Source organism: Centroberyx gerrardi, chromosome 5 (genome assembly GCF_048128805.1).
Source record: "Centroberyx gerrardi isolate f3 chromosome 5, fCenGer3.hap1.cur.20231027, whole genome shotgun sequence".
NCBI classification, from domain to species: Eukaryota; Metazoa; Chordata; class Actinopteri; order Beryciformes; family Berycidae; genus Centroberyx; species Centroberyx gerrardi.
The window spans coordinates 30525153-30546659 of NC_136001.1; the positions used below are offsets into that span (position 1 = coordinate 30525153).

Consider the following 21507-nt stretch of genomic DNA (forward strand, 5'->3'; position numbering starts at 1 on the left):
TGAACAGAGTGGTATGAATACTAAGTATATAAATAGAATAAATTGTAAGGGGTAGTATGAGTGTGCTAAGATAAATAACAGTATAAATAACAGATAAATAACAGTATGAACAGTATAGTATGAGTGTGCTAAGATAAATAACTGTATAAATAACAGATAAATAACAGTATGAACAGTATAGTATGAGTGTGCTAAGATAAATAACAGTATGAACAGTATAGTATGAGTGTGCTAAGATAAATAACAGTATGAACAGTATAAACAGTATGAACAGTGGATTTGAAATGCAAGATATATACAGTATATATATAGTATATACAGTATGGTGTATAGTATATACAGAATGAACATGTGTATAGTAAGTAGTAAGTAGTAAGTAAGCTCTTACTTCCGAGTTTAGAGATGGAAGTACGACTTGTAGTGCTTGAGTTTGGACATAATAACCAAGCGGACGCATGTAATTGTTGTTGTTTTTTAACTTCTTTTTTCTTAATATACTACACGGCCTCCATGTTTGCCGCCCCCAAACGTCACATATCGACAGTTCGGGGTATCATAGAAAATGCTCACTTGCCCAGGCGTATTTGAGTTGAGTTGAGTTGAGTTGAATCGAGGCAACTCCAAATTTCAATATTTCCGACAGCATTTGAAGGCATCGTTACTCTGTACTCGTAGTTACTGATGTGACGTAGGACGTCAAATACGTACAACGTAACACACGTTTGGGACCAAGCGGCACTGGAAGCTTGGAGAGGGTTTGACATTTTTAAGTTTTAAAATAAAGCGAGCAGGAGTGTTTATACTCCTGTCGATAAACAGCAAATGTCCCTTTGGTTGTGTCGTACACACGCATAGTCAGGACACGAATGTGTCCATCCTTGCAGTTGTTTTTACACCATCTTGACTGTAGCAAGAAGCTAACGTTAGCAGGATTGCTAAGCACTAGCTAGTTGCAAACAAGTTCCATTCATTCGTTATATGATGGTATTCAAAAATAACAGTGTGTGTTTGCAACTAGGTTAGCGAACTAGCTTAAGCTAGCAAGATTAAGTTTGCTCTCAAATTAACATTAATATCTACTCATTAAACGTAACTAACAATAGCCAGTAAAAAGGTCACTGCATTAATTGTTGACATGTGTCTTTTGTTATAGCGAAGTTGTTACCAACGTCCCGGTACTGGTCACACACGGTACTGACTGCACATCCACCATGTATCGTCCCAAGCCAACTCTGAAGGACCGACAGCACCTGTACAAGCTCATCATAAGCCAGTTGCTTTATGATGGATACACCAACATTGCCAACAGTCTCATCAATGAAGTGAAACCACAGACCGTCGTGTCGCCCTCAGAGCAGCTAATGCAGCTTGCTAAGATTGGTACGGGACTCACGAGGTTGCTTACTGTATGTGTGCATGGTCATTTTGTTTGGATGTCTTGAAGTGTCTCTGACTGTACGGTTGACCACCTCTTGCAGGAATGGAGAATGACGACAGTGCAGTTCAGTATGCTATCGGTCGGTCAGATACAGTGGCGCCCGGGGTGGGTATTGACCTGGAGTTTGATGCTGACGTCCAGACCATGTCTCCAGAGGCGTCCGAGTACGAGACCTGCTATGTGACGTCCCATAAGGGTCCGTGTCGTGTTGCCACCTACAGCCGTGATGGCCAGCTCATTGCCACTGGCTCTGCTGATGCCTCCATCAAGATCCTGGACACAGAGCGGATGCTAGCCAAGAGTGCCATGCCCATAGAGGTAAGGCAGGTTTGAGAAGTACAATCATCAGCCTTTACTTGTGCCAGATCAGCAGGCTCATATTTATTTTTACTGTTTTTTATCTGTTAGGTAATGATGAATGAGACAGCCCAGCAGAACATGGAGAACCACCCGGTGATTCGGACTCTGTATGACCACGTCGATGAAGTCACCTGCCTCGCCTTCCACCCGACCGAACAGATCCTAGCCTCTGGCTCACGAGACTACACGCTCAAACTGTTTGACTACTCTAAGCCCTCTGCAAAAAGAGCATTTAAACACATACAGGTCAGTATTTGCACATAGAATTGCCCAAATTTCACAGGAGAAGTTTCATCCCATCTCTTCATTTGTCTTAGAAGGTTTAGCCAAATAAGAATTTGTCTGTTGACAGTGGAGATGCCCAATTATGCAAAAAAATTGACATGGCTAACATAAAGCAGGCTGGAAAAAAAATGAAAACAAAATTTTAATTCAGTTCACTGCCCAAAAAAAAGCAGGATTAGAGACATTTCTTTGCTTTTACAAAGTAGCATTGATATTTCTATTCTAATCAAATCCTATCTATACCCGTTCCACAGGAAGCTGAGATGCTGCGTTCGATCTCCTTCCACCCATCAGGTGACTTCCTGCTGGTGGGAACGCAGCACCCCACGCTGCGCCTCTACGACGTCAACACCTTCCAGTGCTTCGTGTCCTGCAACCCGCTGGACCAGCACACGGACACCATCAGCGGCGTCGGCTACAACCCCACCGCCAACAGCTACGTCACGTGCAGCAAGGACGGCAGCATCAAGCTGTGGGACGGCGTGTCCAACCGCTGCGTGACCACCTTCGACAAGGCCCACGACGGCGCCGAGGTCTGCTCCGCCATCTTCTCCAAGAACTCCAAGTACATCCTGTCCAGCGGCAAAGACTCCGTGGTCAAGCTGTGGGAGATCTCCACGGGACGGACGCTGGTGAAGTACACAGGTGAGTGGGACACCTTAACTGATCATGCTTTATATTTGTCAGCAGCCCCATTGCCCTCATGTTTTTTTTGGGGTGCACAAGCACTCTCAAAGTGTCAGACCTCATCTAATCATATCTTCATGACTAATATCTTTTTTTTTTTGTCTTGGCTATTCTTAAAAAATAAATATCCACATTATCAGGGCACACACATTTAAGCGTATGGTTAACAGATTTGTGAAGTGAGTAAAGTGGAAATAAAACGAATAAAAATGAAATGCTTTGGGTGCGTTTGGGGTTGATTTTTGGAGAGTCCGCTGTCCCTATAGGACTGTATTGGAAAGCTGCGCACCCTGGCAAGAATAGAATAGAATAGAAAGATGCAAGTAGCTCTATAGTGAAGCAGTTGACGCGAATTTGGTCAGAATCGATATCGGGCTTATTGATATGATGGGAACTGATGGAGAAAATAGGGTTCCGGTTGAAAATGGCAGGAGTTAGGCCCCGTTCACATGAGCATTTGTGATGCATCAAAAAACTGATAATAACTCATATATTTCATTGAGATCTATGCATTGAGGGATGACATGGAATGACAGAGCGCAGTGCGTGAAAGGATCGCCTATGAGGCCTATATTATTAAGCCTATATTAGTAAGCCTATATTCCTCCATATGTATTATTAGGTCTATATCTCGCACTGCCTGTGATTGCCGTATGTCCAAATTGCACCAAATCCGACACTGCACGTCCTTGGGTCCCCAGCAATACGCCCGCCAAGTGTGAAGTCGATGGGACGAATGGTTCTCGAGATATGCGACGGACACACTCACTCACTCACTCACAGACAGAGATTCCTTGCTTTATAGTTAGATGGTTCCCTAGAGGCTTGAAAGTACATGCACTTCACTCCTCCTAATTGTTGACAATGATAAGAGATTGATTATAGCAGGGTTCCTAATATATGCAGTTCTGGAATTTCTGGGCGATGAAAAGTTAAGGAATTGCACTGAAACTCCGGCAAATATTGTTCAGTCCTGACTCCATATGATCACGCATTTAAGGAGCTGTAAGTTCACTGTCCTTTCACACGTCTTTGTTTTCAGTAGTAGCATCAGCTATTAGAGTTATATGACCGGGTCAAAAGTTATGTTGCCCAGCCACTATCAGCACACATCATATTGAACACCCACCAAACCTTCAAATCCAGTCATGAAATTAAGGCACAGGAAGAAGTGTGGAATTTTGAAATGGAAAATGTGTTGCAACCCTGATAGATCTTGGATACTGCAAACATACACTGACTGTACAAAATCTTAGGGACACTTCCTGCAGGGAAACGTTTAGGATCACCGCTATCCCTTATTGATTTCTCTTATTAATAGACCAATCACAAAGGAGGACATGTAGATAAAAAGATACCGACAAATTAGTAGAGCTGAACAAGTAATCGGGGGAAAAAAACAAAATCACAATATGAACCTCTGCAATTTCCAAATCGCAGCGGGCGCAATTAATTGCCTAAGGGAGAGGAGCGTCCAAACTGAATTTCTGAACAAGGTGTTTTAGAGCTCCAAGTAATTTTTGGTCCATGAATCAAAACCTTTCATCAAACTCCGTAAATCCTGCACACTGACATCTATTTTCTATCTATTTTTAACAAAATCACTTTTCTTTAAACAAATCAATCACAGTTTAAATCGCAATTGCAATATTCTGTCAAATAATTGCAATTAGATTTTATGTCCATATCTTTCAGCCCTACAAATTAGAGAAGAAGATTTTTTATGCTTTGAGACAATTGAGATGTGGCTTGTGCAAAAGAGGCTGCAGCTGAACATCAGGAAGACATCCCTAATATTTTGTACATTCAGTATGTGTGTGAGTGACAGGTGGCATCCATTCAACAACTAATTTGTATGATTAAAGCAGTTAAACACATCCCAGCGACTGTGTCCCCCCCCCCTCTGCCTGCTCTTGTAGGTGCGGGGCTGAGCGGCCGCCAGATGCACCGCACACAGGGGGTGTTCAACCACACGGAGGACTACGTGCTGCTGCCCGACGAGCGCACCATCAGCCTGTGCTGCTGGGACTCGCGCTCGGCCGAGAGGAAGAACCTGCTGTCCCTGGGCCACAACAACATCGTCCGCTGCATCGTGCACTCGCCCACCAACCCCGGCTTCATGACCTGCAGCGACGACTTCAGGGCCCGCTTCTGGTACCGCCGCACCACCACGGACTGAGGCGGGTCCAGCCTCCAGGTTCTGACTCTATTGAAACCCCCCCCCCCCCCCTCCCCCAAACAGGTCGCCGGACAGTGCAGCCTCTGTCCTCCACTGTTCCCAGGGTCTTCCAGACTCGTTTTGCAGCCTGCCATACTGTCACACAACGCGTCACTCACTGGTCTCTGGCATGTGGCAGTTTGTTCTGTTTAGTTTTGTTTAGGGGAGTACTTTAGAAAGGAAGAGTGAGCGCTGCACCGCCATAACATCAAAGGTCGAGGGCGCTGTTTGCCCAGATGTCTTTTTCTTTTTGATAACACTTGTCTGATTGAAGTAAGAGCCGCCTCGAAGTCTGTAAAATCTTTGTTACTGTTGGAAACATCAGTTGCAACACTCATACCGTATTTTCCTCCGATTTTTGTCACAAGTGACCACAGCGTTTGTGTGGTTGTCTTTTCCACTTTTATATTTTGTCTATCTACTGTCTTATGTTGTAATTCAGATTTTTATTAAACAAAAAAAAACAGATGAGCTGCTATTATTTATCATTGTACATGCTCATTTCTTACTCTCTGAGCTCATAACCACAAACACATTTTTCAGCCGAGGCGATATCCTGTCGATATTTGAAGACCACAGTTGCTGCTGCAAAGGGGGGAAACCTGCATGCTGTGATCAGACCACATATGCAGAGATACACCAACACACTCCCACTGTCAAGACTAATGACCACATTTTCATATCCGTCCATAAACAAATTCGGCTATATAGAAAAAAGTTTCCCACTAGGAAGCCAAAATATGAGACTGTCGACATGAGTTTTAAATGTAGTTGAAGCTGTATGAATTACTGTTTGTTTTGAGATGTGGGATAAATTTTCCATGTTCCATCCTCAAGTCCCTTAAAGAGTTTGTTGTATTAAGTGAAAATGCAGGATTGAGGCTTTGGTATCATCGTTAAATTCAAGTTCATTTCATGTATTTATTTCTATAGCCCTTCATCACAGGTGCATCTCAAAGGGCCGAGAATGAGCCTACCTAGATCTGACTAATCAACAATCAATCGCAGAACAAAATGATGGAATACAGTATTCAACACAATACAACACAAGGAAGCAAAACAAGCCATAAAATAGCGTGTCGGAGACGCATAACACAGAAATACCATCGCACAAAGAAAGTGTAACTGAAACCCGCTGAAATGCTCCTGCTATTATTTTCATTCCCTTTAAACTGAAGAAAACAAAAAGCTCAGCCCTAGATATCTCTCGTGTTTTTCATTTGCTCTATTTTGAGGTGACGCAACTCAACACAATGTGATTAGTTTCCTCATCTCTGGCCAGTGGCCCCCAGACTGGAAGGTCACCCCTCCGCCCCATCGCCCCGTCTCCGTTCCCCCGACCCCCCCAACCCAACTCTCCCAGACGCCGCTGCCCGCGTCGTCCGGACAACAACGGCCACAGCCACAAGAATCTTTACTTCAAATACAATACCCCCACCCCCCGACCTGCTTTATAAATCTGTCTAAAAGCCTTTTGGAGGAATGTATCAAAAGCATAGGAAAGGGGAAGTGATAAGAGAGACAGAAAATAAAATGAGAAGACTTATACGAAGAAGAAAAAAACCCCTTCGTTCGCTGGAAAGTTGGAAAAGTCAAGCGGTGACGTAGAAGTGATGTACTTCTGCTTTATCAAAAGGCAAAGACGAGGGGGGAAGAGAGAGAGAGAGTGAGAGCAAAGAGTGACATGAAGCTGAAGAAAGAAAGAAAGATCTACAGAGTGGTGGGGTGGGGCAGCTGCAGGGAGAGAGAGAGAGGGGGGGGGGGAGGGGGGGGTTCTCAGGCCAATGGGGCTGCAGGAAAGCAGACTAGGAGCTTGATCTCCCCGCCCAGCGTGTAAAAGAGTCTGGCTCTCAGTGACAGCTCAGACAATATGTGTGTGAGAGAGAGGAGGAGGACTAAAACCCCCGAGCGCCGGATCCACAGAGTTTTCACATAGACTCCCCCGGTCATGGTGGACAAGGATCACTGAGAGTCGACCCCGTGGACGGACTTATTTCTCTCTGGGCGGACGCTGAAGACCTGTTGATTTAAAAAAAAAAAGAAAAGAAAAAAAAAAAGAATGGAGGTGAGCGCTGCACCTGCTGTATTATGTAGCACTTGTGTGAATTGTTTTAGAATATTACTTTAAAAATCAGTTGACTTTTATGCTTGAAATGTCAAATTGTCAAATAATGTGATTTTTTTTTTTTTTTTTTTACTGGACCGGGGTCTAATGTTGCTCATCCGAAGGAATTTCCCCGTAGACCACCTGCTTGGATTTCACTTTTAACTTGCGGTGTCAGCTACCAACTATTTCTATACACAGCCCCCACCCACCCACCCACCCACCCACCCTGACCTGCACCCGTCTTCAGCTCCACTGTGGGGTGTAACCTGATAGGGCTGCTCCTGAGAGAGAGCTGAGCTGAGAATGGGGCTTTATGAGCCTCATTAACACACAAATCCTTAGAAGTTAGATTATCAAGGCAAGCTGCTCAGCAAACAGATAATTGGGGCTTAAAGGCGTAAAGTTTAATTTCTAAAATGTTGCACTTTGCACGTGTGAGGCTGTGCGGCTGCGCTGTGCTTGGCTTCACTTAAACATTCATCAGAATCTGATCTGGCCCTGGCTCTTAAACGCCACCAACATGTTTGTCTCCTTTCATTCTCTAGCCGTTCCATCTTACTTTGATTTGAGGTGTACTCAATTATAAAACCACAGAATGGCTCGTACTCCTGTGTGCCTCCCACTTCTTAACCACCTCCGAACGTTTAAACACAGTTGTCCCTGGCTTGATCGCAAACACATGCACGTTTGTCTCTGATGTCTTGTGCACATTTGTTGGTATGCTGTGTCTTTCTATTTTTTTGCCCGAGAGTGTGGGATCTGCTGAGTGAGCCTTTTGTGTCTGGAATCGTTCCCGTTCCCGTCTGTGGAAAGCTGAAACGCTCTGTCCAGCCTGATGCCTCAGTATGTAACCTCAGCCTTCTGTCTCCTGCTGACCTGATTGGCAAGAATTTGCGTGGAATTTTAAGTTTCACCACTCAAAGCGGGTGCACTTGTTTCCTCATTCAGATATCAGATCTCCTATCATTTCATTTACCTGAAATGAGCACAGTGAGAGGATGCATATCTGTTTTACTTTTTACTACCTCCACTGCTATCTCCACACCTATATTAGGCCTATGTAGTTACACCAGTATGTACTGCAAACACCTCAGATTGGGGCCCTTCAGGCAGAATGTGTGAGTATTTGGTTGGGAGTCACTGGGTTGAAATTGTTTGAAAAACCCTGACATGATGAATGTAACTACAAGCAAAGCTTCATCTTGCAGTAAACTGTTCCCAGGTCCTATCAGTAGTGCACAGTGCATCATCCTGACATTTTCCCATACCAAGCCACTATGGGAGTGAGCTCATCCTTTTCACCCCGTCTTCAGACGACTCAGCAGTGACCAGTTTGGTCGATGACTACAATGCCACTGTGAGCAATCTCACTTCCGTTCCATAAGGTGATTTTGCGCTGGAAAGTTTTTTTTTAGTTTGTCAAGCACTATTTTAGGATTTCTTGAATGCTGTCACTGTTGTGGCTGTTTTTATCATCTGAGAGCAGGAGCCGTCAGACAGTCATGAGTGCTCACACGACATGAGGTTTGCATGGAGAAGTGGAAGCATCCTCTACGCATCCCACTCAAGGAAGTTGAAATAATCATGTTTTTTTGGGGTTTTTTTGGTCCATTTTGGCCCAAACTGCCATCTGTCTTTTTATTGATCTGTTCTCCTGTCACTGTCCATGTGCAGGACGGCTGTGGATTATGAATCTACCGCAAAAGTAAGAGGCCTCATCTCTCCTCCTGTGACCCAGAAGTTTCGAGGATATATTCCAATTGGGCAATAGGCTCCTGCACAAACCCCTTTGCAGTCTGTGAAAAAATAACCAAATTCATTAATCAGTGAGGCTCTGATCTACAGGGGTTGACTTAGATTCCTGGTACCCATAAACTGGGCGTTCCTGAAGTGACAAGGCATGCAAAGTTTTCTGCAACCATTACTCTGAATGTCTTGAAAAAAAAAAAAAAAACGAGTGGGAGATAGTGTGGAAAACATGGTTTAAATTGCTGTTATAAATATTAGCTTTTTAAATTGATTCATTTAAATTTGTGATTTAGGCTACACTAAAAGTACAACCTTTAAACATCAATATATCATTGGCAAATTTAAATGTGATATTGGTATAATTACTGTGAAAAATGAGACAGGTGGTAGCCTCTGTCTCACAACAGAGATACTGTTAGTGTTAGTGTTTCTCAAAATCAAGACCGCATTCCCCATAAACCCCATTGCTTCTTCTTGCAAAGAGGATGTTGCTTCTTGCTCCATTTGTGCTTGAAAAACAGCTCCTTCTGCCTGTTTTGTGCCATAAAGCAGTCTCCCTTTATGCCGTAAAGCAATCCAGCAGATTTCCCACCAAATCTGACCCGGTGGCTCACAGTGTAAAATGCAGTGTAGAGGATGACGGGCTTCTCAGTGATCTCTGTGCTCAACACGTTTTGTTTGACACCATTACTATAGTGGCTAGGAGGACTAAGCAGGAAGATGACCACATAACATGATCACTGTGACAAAAAGCAGAAGATGAGGCTCAGGAAGTGTGTGTATAAATAAAACCAGAGGGTGAGCAGAAGATAAGTTCCTGCAACGGAGCGTAAAGCCTGCAAACCAGCCTGCCTGCTGTTATCTGCTGCTGCTCAGCCTCTGTATTTTGTGAGCTACTTACGCCTCCAAGCAACAGCAACTGTACTGTAGGTGTTTGAAACAATTCAATATGCAATGCATCTTGCAGTGTGTCACTTCTGGTCATTTTAGTTGTCGAATTGGTGAATAACATGGAAGTTTAAAGTTGCACTTAAATGAAAAATGACTTTTTTACCTTTTTAGTTCATTCTATTATACACCTATACACCAATTTATGCCCCAAAAAATGACAAAAAATGATGTCTGTATTGTTATATTAAAATCTCATTACCTTTATTTCCTAGAAAATGGAAAATCTTTAGCGGTGACGTCATCGTGTACCAGGAAGTGACATAAAATTCCAACCAATCACAGATTTTTGAACAATCCCGCTCCTCTGCCCCTCCCATCAAATAAAACTGCCGTTCTCTTCCCAACTCATCTCCTATTGGTTTACACTTTTGAATGGTCCCTCTCCACGTTATGTCCCGCCCCAGCATCCTATTCTTGCAGGAAATACATGATATTAAGGAAGCAAGATGCCCTCAAAATGCAGTTTCATTGTGATGTGATTGTGGGGTGATTTTCCGTTTTGTTGTTCTCATGACAAGCACCTTTTCATTAGAAAAAGTCCTCCAGCTCATTCCATGAACTGTCCCATTTTATTCAGTCTCACGTCAATTATCATGTATTGAGTCATCAGAATTGGGATTTCAGTTATTGCAACATGAACAGTAATAGTATAAGTGACATGCAAAGTAAATCGTGAGATTTTACAGACTTGATTGACAATGTCACCCGAGGCACCGAACAGCACAAAAAGAATCTATTGGAAATGAGATCAGTTTACGCATCTTTAATCGGCTTTCTGCCAAACACATTCAATCTTGGAACATATGAAGTCTATTTACTATCTACTATTTTCTTTTAAATCTCATGTTATTGTAACAAGCTTAGTTGTCAAGGGGGGAATGTTGGTTGTCCACGAAGGGTCCTTGAAAGTTTTGTCAGTTGTCTGTGTTTGTGTATGAAATTTGACATAGTTCTCACTAGTTCCCATACAGGAAATACCAGGGCAGCTGCAGTGAGTCAGTGTCACTGCCACGGAGCCTGAGTTCGTCTCCACAGCCTCCTCTTGTATTTGTTTTGGTTGGAGAGAGGGTTGACAAATGTGAATTTCCATGGAAAACGTCGATCGATAATCTCATCTCTGTACCGGTCCAGATACTGGGAAAACAAATCTTTCTCGATCTCTCTCCTTCTGTCTGTCCGTCTCTGTCTCTTTTCCTCTACCCCCCCATGTTGTATCTAAGTTACTGTGGGAAAGTCTGATATGTCGTATTTACAGGCTAACATCCTGTCCAAATTCAAGGAGAGAGATCAGCTCAGCTATGTGCTTTGACTCATCTTGAACACCCTCCTCCCTCCGCTGTGTCTGGGAAAATTGGGATTTTCGACGTCAGTGGATTTTTAGTTGAGTCTGACAGATTTGTGTACCACCATGGGTGTTGTGCCGCTCCTGGCATGTGTCTGAATGCATAATGGATGAGGTGCTGACCTGACCCGGGGGTCGTGCCCAGGCTGTCAAGGGAGTGAAAGGTCAAAGTGAACCGAGAGGGAAGAGTTCCCACACTGGTTCCCACTTCCTGGAGCGGTTCCTGTTCCAGTGGCACTTTGGAGTTGGGCATACTTAGTATAGTGAATCAGGAGTGTGACTATTCAGGCAAAAAACAAAAAAAATCACCATTCATACCTCTAGTAATGTGTCACAATAGCTACTGTTCAAGAACTGGATTTGTTGGCAGAAGAATAACAATTACCACCGCTTTATGAAAGCAATAAGCCACTCAAAGTGTTATTTTGCATTGATTTTTAGAACATCCAAGAAGCGATGTTAGGCCTGATACAGCTTATCGCTCCAACAGAAGATCAATACATGGAGTTTTAAAGACATTTTTTCAGTGCTGTGTTTGATCAGACCATGTTAATTTGTGAACAGGATGGAGGCGAGAGACGGGGAGGGAGAGAGCGAAAGGGAGAGACAGCTGTGCAGTTAAAGTGCTGAAGCCAGCTGTCAGAGTGGCTGATCTGCACAAGCAGGCGTGTGCAGGAATCCAAAAGACCCACAGCTGAATCTGACTTTGTTACTGTACTCGGTGATATACACAGAGACAGAGCCACCGACACGAGTAAACACAGCGCCGGGCCCCCGCTGCGGCATGGGCTTCCGCTCCTCAAAAGTGACCTAAATTCTGGAAACTCGGCACATTATTTGCAGTTTCACATGTCGAATTGTGGTTAGAAAACGCTACACACAAAGTTAACTGCCATTCATAATCGGGTCACAGGATAGGCTGGGCATTAAGTGGCATTTGTGACCGCGATAACATTTGGATACTGAACCTCAACACCGCAGTACAATCTCGTAACCCAAATTTATGGAGCAATGCTGAAATGTGGCTATGATCATACTCTTATCAGGACCTGAATGGACCAATGCAGTATGAATGCAATACAAGTACGGTGGTTTGAATAGTGTTTACAGTGATCATTAAACCAAACATTTAGTAACCAAACATTTGGTAATCTCATCTCAGGATAGTCTGCAGATGATGTTACAGGGAGAAAGTAGAACAGCGTAAATCTTGACGGACGGTAAGGTTGCCGGCTGTCATCCGACCCTACGTATTGCGCTTGCATGTCTGCAGCATGACCCAGAGGATTATAAAGGGAGTTTGCTGAGGCTTGGTGTGTGTGTGTTGGGTGGGTGGGGGGGGGGATACGCTATGGTCTGCTGTGGTCAGTGTGCATGGCCTGTGCTCCAGAGGGCTGGCAGGCCCGCACCCCCAACAGGTGCCGAGCGTGTTGGGCTCTGATGGTGAATGGGCTCTTTGTTATGGAGGATTCACCCGCAGAAAGTGGGCAGCTCCATGTACGGCGGTGCCAGCACCCCCACCCCCCCCACGCACTTATCAGCTGAGGGTGGGTGTGTGAGAGGGTGTGATGGTGTGTATGTTTTGTCGAGGGTGCTGACTGTCTGTACCGTCTCTGCTAGTTTCTGGCCTTCAGCTCAATGCATAACAAGCAGCCTTGTTTTTTTTACTGACACTTTATCAGAACGGACAGAAACAAAATGACTAATGTACATCAACAGGATGCACACAGGCCATCAGGATCCCAACTGGACTGCAGTTAAACATGCTATTCGAAAAATCTCTCCCCATAACGTGTTAGATAGTTCATTCTTCACCATTTTGCAGTCTGAATGGTAGACAGCAGAGAGTGTCAAACATGTAAAAGTCAACAAAAGTAACAACAAAATAGATTTTTTCTAAACATACATGGTTTGGATGGGCATTTATGGGCCAACTTGACAAGATGAGTGTTTAGCGCGATTTTTTTTTTTGTCAGCTTAACCCCATTTCTCTGTGCATCTACACAGCAAGTCAAAACCACATACCAAGCCTGTAAGGCTTTAAATTCAGTTCTGGCCAATGGTTGTGGGTTGTCGGCAGGTTTCATTATTCACAGCTTGTTTCTCATAATGACAGCCTATATCACAGGAGCCACCACACCAAAGAGTTTCTCATTAGGCCTACAGTGAGGTTTAGGTCTTGTTTGAAATGATGATAAAGTTCACACATCACTGTTTGTGGTCACATAGTCTGGTATGTTCATATGCACGAAGTCTTATGGCTGAAAGATTTCTCAAACCTAGAGGAGAGTGCAACAGTGTGTGGGCAGGCATAACTGGTGACAGTGAAGAATGTCCCAACACATGGCAAAGGCTTTACAGAGATGCATGCAATGGGTACACACTCACAGTCTAACATATGCATGTGTAATAGGAAGACATGAGTGTTCTTGAATTCCAGTACTCCATTTGTCATGACCACAGATTTGATTCAGTTTGATCTGTTTGAAAAACCTTTGCGTTTTTCTATAAATGTGACTGAAAATATGTTGAGTGAAACAAGGTTTTATTTGCACAATACAACATATTTTTGGAACAGTGAGAAAGGATGCTCACTAGTCTGCAAGAGGAAGCTTTTAAGAAGCTGGTTTCCATTTATTCCTCTGTAGGAAGCACCAACAGGAAGTGAAAATACAGGACTTAGAAAGCAACCATTCTAACAAAACACCTGTACTTAGTTTTTGTATTCACTATTGATCTAAAGATGAGACTAAGAATGACTTGGCACACCTGTGCACATTACCATTCTTTGCGTGACTATTTTTTCATTGTGAAACTGACGTCAACACGATTGTGAAACCTGTTGTGGCAATGCTTCGCAAGAGGAAATGTCAAAGGACTACAGCTGCACAGTGACGCATTGCCATATTCAGAAATGTAGAAACTGAACAGATAATCAATACCTGTGAAAATTCTTGGAGGTTGTCTGGGTGTCGGGTATTGTCCTTTTGTCATGTAAAATGTGTTGCATAGTACCTGTCTATGTTTTAATCTCCTGATCTTTTCTTCCATCTACTCTGTTCTTTATTTTAGAACAAACTTGCCAAAGCTCTGTACGACAACACTGCAGAGTGTCCAGATGAGTTGGCCTTCAGAAAAGGGGACATCGTCACGGTGATGGATCAAAATGTGGCCGGCACCAGTGGATGGTGGATGTGCTCTCTGTACGGACGGCAAGGATTGGCCCCTGCAAATCGACTGCAGCTCTTACCCCAGTCTGGAACGACCGCAGGTTCCCTGAGTCATGGCGCTGAAAAGTCCAAATTAGTTGACGGTCAAAGTGATGACAGTCCTCAAAATATCTACCAGATCCCCAGTGTACCCAGACCCTCCACCAGCCCTGCTTATGAACGCATGGACATGATCTATAAGGTCCCATCCACTCCTTTGTCAGCTTCCAAAAGTCCCATCCCGTCAGCACTTAAGCACAGCACAGAAGGACCAGAGGGAAACAAGGTACAATTTGTTTTGTCTACATTCAGAATTAGGCAGCAGGTAGCAGGGTTGCAACAAGTATGATTCTGTGTTTATTGCAGAAATGAACAAAAACACATGGCTAAATGCAGATGTTAGCCTGTCTGTTGCTCCCGGGTCAAAGTTGGTCCTCTTCCTTGGGAAGTGTTAACTCTTATGATTAGAGAGGTAGACTGTCGCTGAAATGCAACGTTCTGAAACCCCTGCTGGCAAAAGCGCTTACAGATGGGGACCAGGGGCCTCTCCATGGGGACAGGCATGCAGCACTGGGTCTTTATGGGCCTGTAAAAGACAAGCAGAGACAGACTTCAGACACTTTTAACTGCAAACAGCAGCTCATGCCGCCAGGGACCCCAGAAAGATAGAGGTGTCTGTACGGGTGCCTGTGCGGCAGAGGGCGGGGACAAGTCTACCCACATGTTCACCATTTCCTCTCCTGCTCCAGGGGAGTCCTGTTCCCCTCTGCAGTAGCCATCTAATATTCAATGAGCAGCATGGTTTCCATTATAGAGCTGGGTTAATTGGCAAAATGCATGCATAATGGGGTTCTCTGGCACTCTCAAGGGGCTTCAGAGAAAATACTATCCCCATAAAGGCCTTGATACATAAGGTCAGTGAGGTAGATACATCTATGATCAAAGCAGTGCAAGTGTTACCAATCAACCCCTATATTACTGCCTGTCTGTTGTTTGCAGCCTTCAGTCTTCAATGTGCTATCCAGTCCAAATGGGGAGGTTTACGATGTCCCGAACCGAGCAAGGCGATCCTCCCTTTTCACTGTGAGTCTTTGCAAATATACACTGTAACCTGTGCATCAATAGAAGCAATTATTTGGTGGGTATTGGTGATCAATGTCCAAGATGTCTTTATCTATCCTGATCTCTTTATTGTTTTTTTTAATCTTCTGATGACAGCCATCAACAACTCCAAGAAAGCTGAGCCGAAAAGTCTCACTGATCCCTATTTCTGAGCTGGAGAGGAGATTTGACCCTCAGGACAGCTTGGGGTGTAGCAGTCCAGGTCACTCTTATGTAAGTTTCAGACATTTGGCCAGTCAGTGGATTAGTGAACCAAGGCACTTACCATGTACTCACTTTGGTATGCTTGATATATTTGTTCATCATTTTGTTACTCCTCACAGGTGTATGCAGTCCCACCAACTCTGTCTCAGGACCCTAGTTATGACATTCCTGTTCCCTCGGCCACAGAAGCCCAACAGAAAATGGTCAGTGGATACAACACCCTCCCCAATCCCCGCAAGCCAGAGTGGATCTATGATGTGCCAGTGTCTCCTGAGAAGCCAGGTCCAGCCACAGGCTCCTACGACACCATGCCCTCCAAAGCTGTCGCTAGGCAGCTCTATGATACTCTTCCAACACGTGCTTGGCCCATGCAGAGCTGCAGTCCAACTCCTTCGCTTTATGATATCCCAAAACCCAGTTCATCTGCACTGTCACTAGACATCCCTAGTCCACCCAAAGTGCTGCCAAGGGCCCCTATTTATGACAAACCACCCACACAAAGGCTTTCGGAGGAGTTGGTGTATGCCGTCCCACCCCAGGAGCATCTCTCCACCCGAGGCCTCACTGATCCCCGTAGTGATCATATACCTCTGGAGTGCAGGGGGGACTCTGGCAGTGCTTATGAACACACTAGAGTGCGTCTGCAACGGATTAGGAAGGTCCTGGCGCCTGCTTCTCTCTGTGACCGGCCAGGGAGTGGGGACTCGCTGCTGCAGGAGGAGGATGAGAGAGGCAGAGCCCCGCATCTCTCTGCAGCAGACAGTCAGAGGATCAGCACCGCTTCCAGCTCCTCCACCAGCTCCTGTGACTCTCTGGCTCTGAGCTCGTCTTCTCCTGAGCCTCTGCGGGAAGTGACGCTCAGCCAGGACGAGGCCAGCCGCAGGCTACTGGAGCTCCAGGAGGCTGTTTGCAGGGCGGTGCCCCGTCTCATGGAGTTTGTCAGCAGCCGCTGGAGGAGCAAAGAACATCTGGAGAAACACCTGGAGGAGATCAAGGAAGCAGCAGAGGGCATTGCGTGTTCCGTGACATGCTTCCTAAACTTTGCCCTGGACGTTAAGGGCAATGCTCGCCGTTTGACCGATGCCAACCTGCAGACCAGGCTCCACAAGCAACTGTCCATTGTGGAAGACTCAGGCGTAATCCTACAGCAAACAGTGAGCGCTCTAAATGTGGCTGGCTGGCCCCTGAACACTCTGTCCCAGGACCCGGGACAGGTCCAGACACCCGACCAACTGGAGCGCTTTGTTATGGTGGCCCGTACTGTGCCAGAGGACGTGAAGCGCCTGGTGTCCATGCTCAATGCCAACGGCAAGCTTCTGTTCAGACCTCCTCAGAAAGAGCCAGAGCTTCCTAACACCACAGGTCAGCCAGAAATGAAGAAAAGTCCAGACGGGAGTGAGCAAGGAGGGGACTTAGTGGAGGATGACAATGACTATGTACAGCTACAGGTAAAAGCCTTTTTAATCTTCTGTGTCTTACTCATCACCAACAATAAATCTAAATGAATCTAATGAGTCTAAATAAGGAAAGCCGAAGCACACTTAGTAATGTGATGATTTTGCTTGTGACTTTTATCTTCCTCAGACTAAGAATGATTTTGAAAAGCAGCAAAAGGAAGTGCAGAGGGAACCAAAAGAAAATATCACACCAGCCTCTAAAAAGCCTCAGGTGAGTACTTCCCATCATCACTATGTGATTTATTTTTCTCGCTTGAAGAGCATGACGAAAACAGAAAATACACTGTTGCCTCATAAAATAAGATCTTTATACCTCCCCCTACAATTTGGCTATCCAGGACACTAGCCTTTCTTTGTAATTAGAAACAGACAGAAACAGACATAGTAATGAAACATAGTAATGCTCTTGGGGAAAACTATACATAGTCATCTTCACCCTCTTTCTCTGCTATACAGGGCGATGAGAGACGTCATTCCTCTGAGCCCAGTGTTGGTACAGAAGAACCTCGTAAGCCCTCCCTGTCAGAGCACTGCCGCCTTTACTTTGGTGCTCTCCAGAAGGCCATCGGGGGGTTTGTGAGCAGCCTGCGGGACGGCCAGCCACCGGAGAAGTTCATCTCGCATAGTAAGCTGGTGATCATGGTGGGACAGAGACTGGTGGACACCCTGTGCAGGGAGGCCCACAGTGGAGGGTCCAGCCAGAGCCTGCTGTGTAAAAGCAACCACCTGTGTGCCCTCCTGAAGCAGCTGGCTGTGGCCACCAAGAAGGCGGCGCTGCACTTCCCGGATAAGCAAGCTCTGCATGAGGCGCAAGACTTTGCAAAGGAACTGGCCCAAAGAGCACAGCACTTTCGATTGTCGCTTGACCTCTGAGAGCATACAGATCAGAAACTGCATATTGATTTCTTGGTTTGAGTGACAACAGACACTGCTGTAGTCATCAATCATTTAGCTATCCGTTCTCCTGTTTAGGCATTTCATATTAAACTACTGTTGGACTATTTCATAGCTTCACTAGCCACAAAGGAATCTCTTATGGTGTATGTTATTTGTTATCATTTAAATGCATTTGCTGGTTAAAATGTACATCATGTTACAAGAACCTTTCAAAGCCAAAGGGGCAAGCAGAACAATTTAAATATTGAGTTTTGTTTATAATTAACTCTAGGAATAGGCTACCTTACATTGTCGACCAGAGTCTAACACAGTGGACTAAATTGCACATTTAGGAAGGCATCAGTTCAAGCCAATTTTAAAACACAATGTAGCCTAAGTATAAAATATAATTTGTTTTATATAGTTTAGACCTATTTTATATTGTCGGAATATTGTTTGTTATTTGGGTATTTTAATGTATTGTATTGCTATATACTGTAAAATGTATACCCTCCTGGCTAATAGTTTGATATTATAGTCTACCTTTTGTGAATATCTGTAAATAACCTAAAAAATGTGTTATGCATTCCGAAGCTTTTCTTTAAAGATGACTAAATACAATACATGTCATACATTTTTATTGATATTAAGATTAAAAACTTTTGAAACAACTGTACATTTCATTGTTTTATTAATTTGGGGCACAAGGTAATATCTGAAGTATAATATAATATCTTAAGTAATATCTGTAGTAACTAGTGTATGAATCCATCTGAGGAATTCAGAAACCCTCCATGAGACAAGAAAACACAACAGCAGTGACCTCTAAAGGGAGGCTCCTTCTCTAGCGCCTCTTGGAGGAAAACTATGCAAAATAATGTAACAATGATAATACTGTAATGCAATACTCCATTGATCCCTGTATGGAAATTGTATTTTGGCTTCCCAGAGGTCAGGGTCAACTTTCCAACATTGAACTTAAATCCGGGTCTAGTTGAAGGACAATCTCTTTAATCACTCGACCACCTTGCCGCCTAAAATATTGTAAAAACCAAAGTGTTCAAACTATAAATGGCATCTTAATTAGTGAATGACAGCTGCACACACACACACACACACACACACACACTCACACACACACACACACCTGAGAGTCCATCAGGCCAGGACTGGGTTCTGTCCCCTGAGGTACTCCGCAAGACTTTAAAGTACAGTCATGGTAAGTTTGACACTTTTAAAGGCAACTCTGTGCTGACTGTATGCTGCCATCTAGCAGTACTGAAATGACATGACTTCATCCACTACTCTTGCAGTGGCTTGTTCAATCTCTTGGTCAAAATCTGATCCACTAAAAGGATTCTTTCAAAAATGGTCCTAAGTCACCTAGACTCGATCAGGGCTGGTACAAGAAAATGGTTGATTTTAATGATGTATGACATAATTACTAATGCCAAGTTAACAGTTAACAACTGTATGTAATGTATTCATCTGCTCCTCTAAATTACTAAATTACTAAAACCAAAATCAGAATGTCCTGGACCAATGCAAAATAATATTAACTGAATGTAAAATCAACAATAACATAATAATAATACAGGATTATTATTATCTGGATTATTATGTTATGGCAGCCTGTGATTGACAGAGCTAATCACATGACAGTACATGACAGTGAGGTAAGCGCTTCATGGTGTAATACTGTAATAAGAGGACGGTCTAGGGATAAGAGTGAGCATTGATTCAAACAAAGATTATACTTGACTGACTGGGGCCATTGACAAAATTCCAGAATAATGATAAGCATCCTACATAGACTTTGAAGCTAAATGTTGAATGACAACTATTGGTTGAGGAATCACTGATATTTTGAGCAAGATATCTGAAAAACATCGCTTTTTGCGCTGCACAGAGAAAGTGATAAAAAAAACTGCACTGATTAAAATATGATTAAAAATACATAGCATAAGTGTGTGTGTGTGTGTGTGTGTGTGCACATCTGTTGGAGAAGAAAAGGACAAAAGGCAGGAGGGAGGGAAAGAAAGTGCATGTTAAGTTACAGAGGCAAAACTTTGATCAGTTTGGTTGAGCAGTCAGGAACTGAGTTTCTGTTTCTAACAGCTGAGAGATGCACAGCAGATTCATCAACAATGTGAATATCACTTCTCCACAGTCCAGACCCTCCATAAGCTTTATATGTCACTGGACCACAACTGACATCAAATCGAGTACCTGATATGAACACACACACACACACACACCACATTACCATTTGCCTTGATTAATGGAGTAATTAACTATTAATATCATAACTTTGCTGGACACATCTTTTCCTTTTCTTTCTATTATAGGAGCACTTCTTTCACACAAACACACTATGAATAGAAGGTAGTTTCATGGTCATTTTGAAAAATAACTGATTTAAAAAAAAAAGTGTGTGTGTGTGTATGTGTGTGTGTGTGTGTCTTGAGTCTAACTCAAAATGATTAAATAAAAGTAACACAAGTAAACACATTTCACAGTGGTTTGTGTTTATTTAACAAACAGTTGTGCTTCATATACACAGGTACACTTCTTGACTGTTACATAATTGCACCAACAGCTTCTGTGAGTACAGTGTGCTCATCAATTAAAGTGCTACATGTCAACCCAGCTCTGTAAACAGGAGAAATTCTAAATGAATAATAATAATTATTAATAATTATTAATAATGATAATAATGATAATAATAATAATAATAATAATAATAAATAAAAAATCGTAACTACAGAATTGCAAAAAAACATTCTCCTTAATGCTGACCATTGCCAAAACATACAGCTTTCCAAAGCTAAAAACATCCATGTACACTCAACAAAAGTGGCTTAAGCCATAAATCGCAGCTTGCAAGGAATACTGCTGCCAACAACAGAATATAGCCACTAGCGGCAATGTCAAGGCTCAAGCCATTACAGCAGCTGGAACTGTGAAATAATACTCACCAAATCAAAATGTCAGCGTATTGCTTAAATGTGAACTACATATTTTCTTATAGGCCCTGCCTGAAATATCTGACAGTATCTTCACAATGGAATATAATATCTGAAAAATCAGAAAACCGAGTTAATACATTTCAAAGTTTTACAACTGGACTCAAGTACAGCGAATCCACCGGCAAATTGGTTAATTTGCACAATATCTATCACAGAAAGAAATTGCAGCTCTTGCAAACATTTCTGAAGATGAACCATAAATAAACCACCACAAAAATAGGGCTTCAGCAAAGATCAATTTCTTAGGTTAGTCATTTGAGCAAGCCCTCACTCAAACAGTTTGTTCTTCAGGGCTTGTACTTTTGGTGACAGCTTCTTTTGTCCATCCAAATTCATCAGAATTTTCTGAAGGACTTATTTCAGGTCTTGTGGGTAGCTGAGGTCGAGGGCATCTGTGAGTCCAAACAACATGGCACATGCAAGTGCCACATTTCCCAATCCGCTGATGACCTCCAAACCTTCAATTAAGATGC

General features: G+C 43.5%; 2 protein-coding genes across 3 annotated transcripts; both read left to right on the forward strand.

Moving 5' to 3' along the window:
- Positions 1-714: 714 nt before the first annotated feature.
- Positions 715-5437, forward strand: cstf1 (cleavage stimulation factor, 3' pre-RNA, subunit 1). Of its 2 annotated transcripts, none has more exons than XM_071906581.2 (6): positions 715-755; positions 1154-1380; positions 1479-1756; positions 1847-2044; positions 2338-2728; positions 4690-5437. In XM_071906581.2, the coding sequence occupies exons 2-6, from the start codon at positions 1212-1214 to the stop codon at positions 4947-4949; spliced, it is 1296 nt and encodes a 431-aa protein (XP_071762682.1). In that variant the 5' UTR covers positions 715-755; positions 1154-1211; the 3' UTR covers positions 4950-5437. The 2 variants fall into 2 exon arrangements, with proteins under 2 accessions (XP_071762682.1, XP_071762688.1); XM_071906587.2 differs by having other exon boundaries at positions 718-755; positions 1159-1380.
- Positions 5438-6856: 1419 nt separating this feature from the next.
- cass4 (Cas scaffold protein family member 4) lies at positions 6857-18607 on the forward strand. The gene is made up of 7 exons (XM_071906564.2): positions 6857-7053; positions 14210-14632; positions 15346-15429; positions 15565-15681; positions 15792-17120; positions 17257-17340; positions 17586-18607. Exons 1-7 carry the CDS (start codon positions 7048-7050, stop codon positions 18000-18002), a joined length of 2460 nt encoding a protein of 819 aa, XP_071762665.2. The 5' UTR covers positions 6857-7047; the 3' UTR covers positions 18003-18607.
- The last annotated feature ends 2900 nt before the right edge of the window (positions 18608-21507 follow it).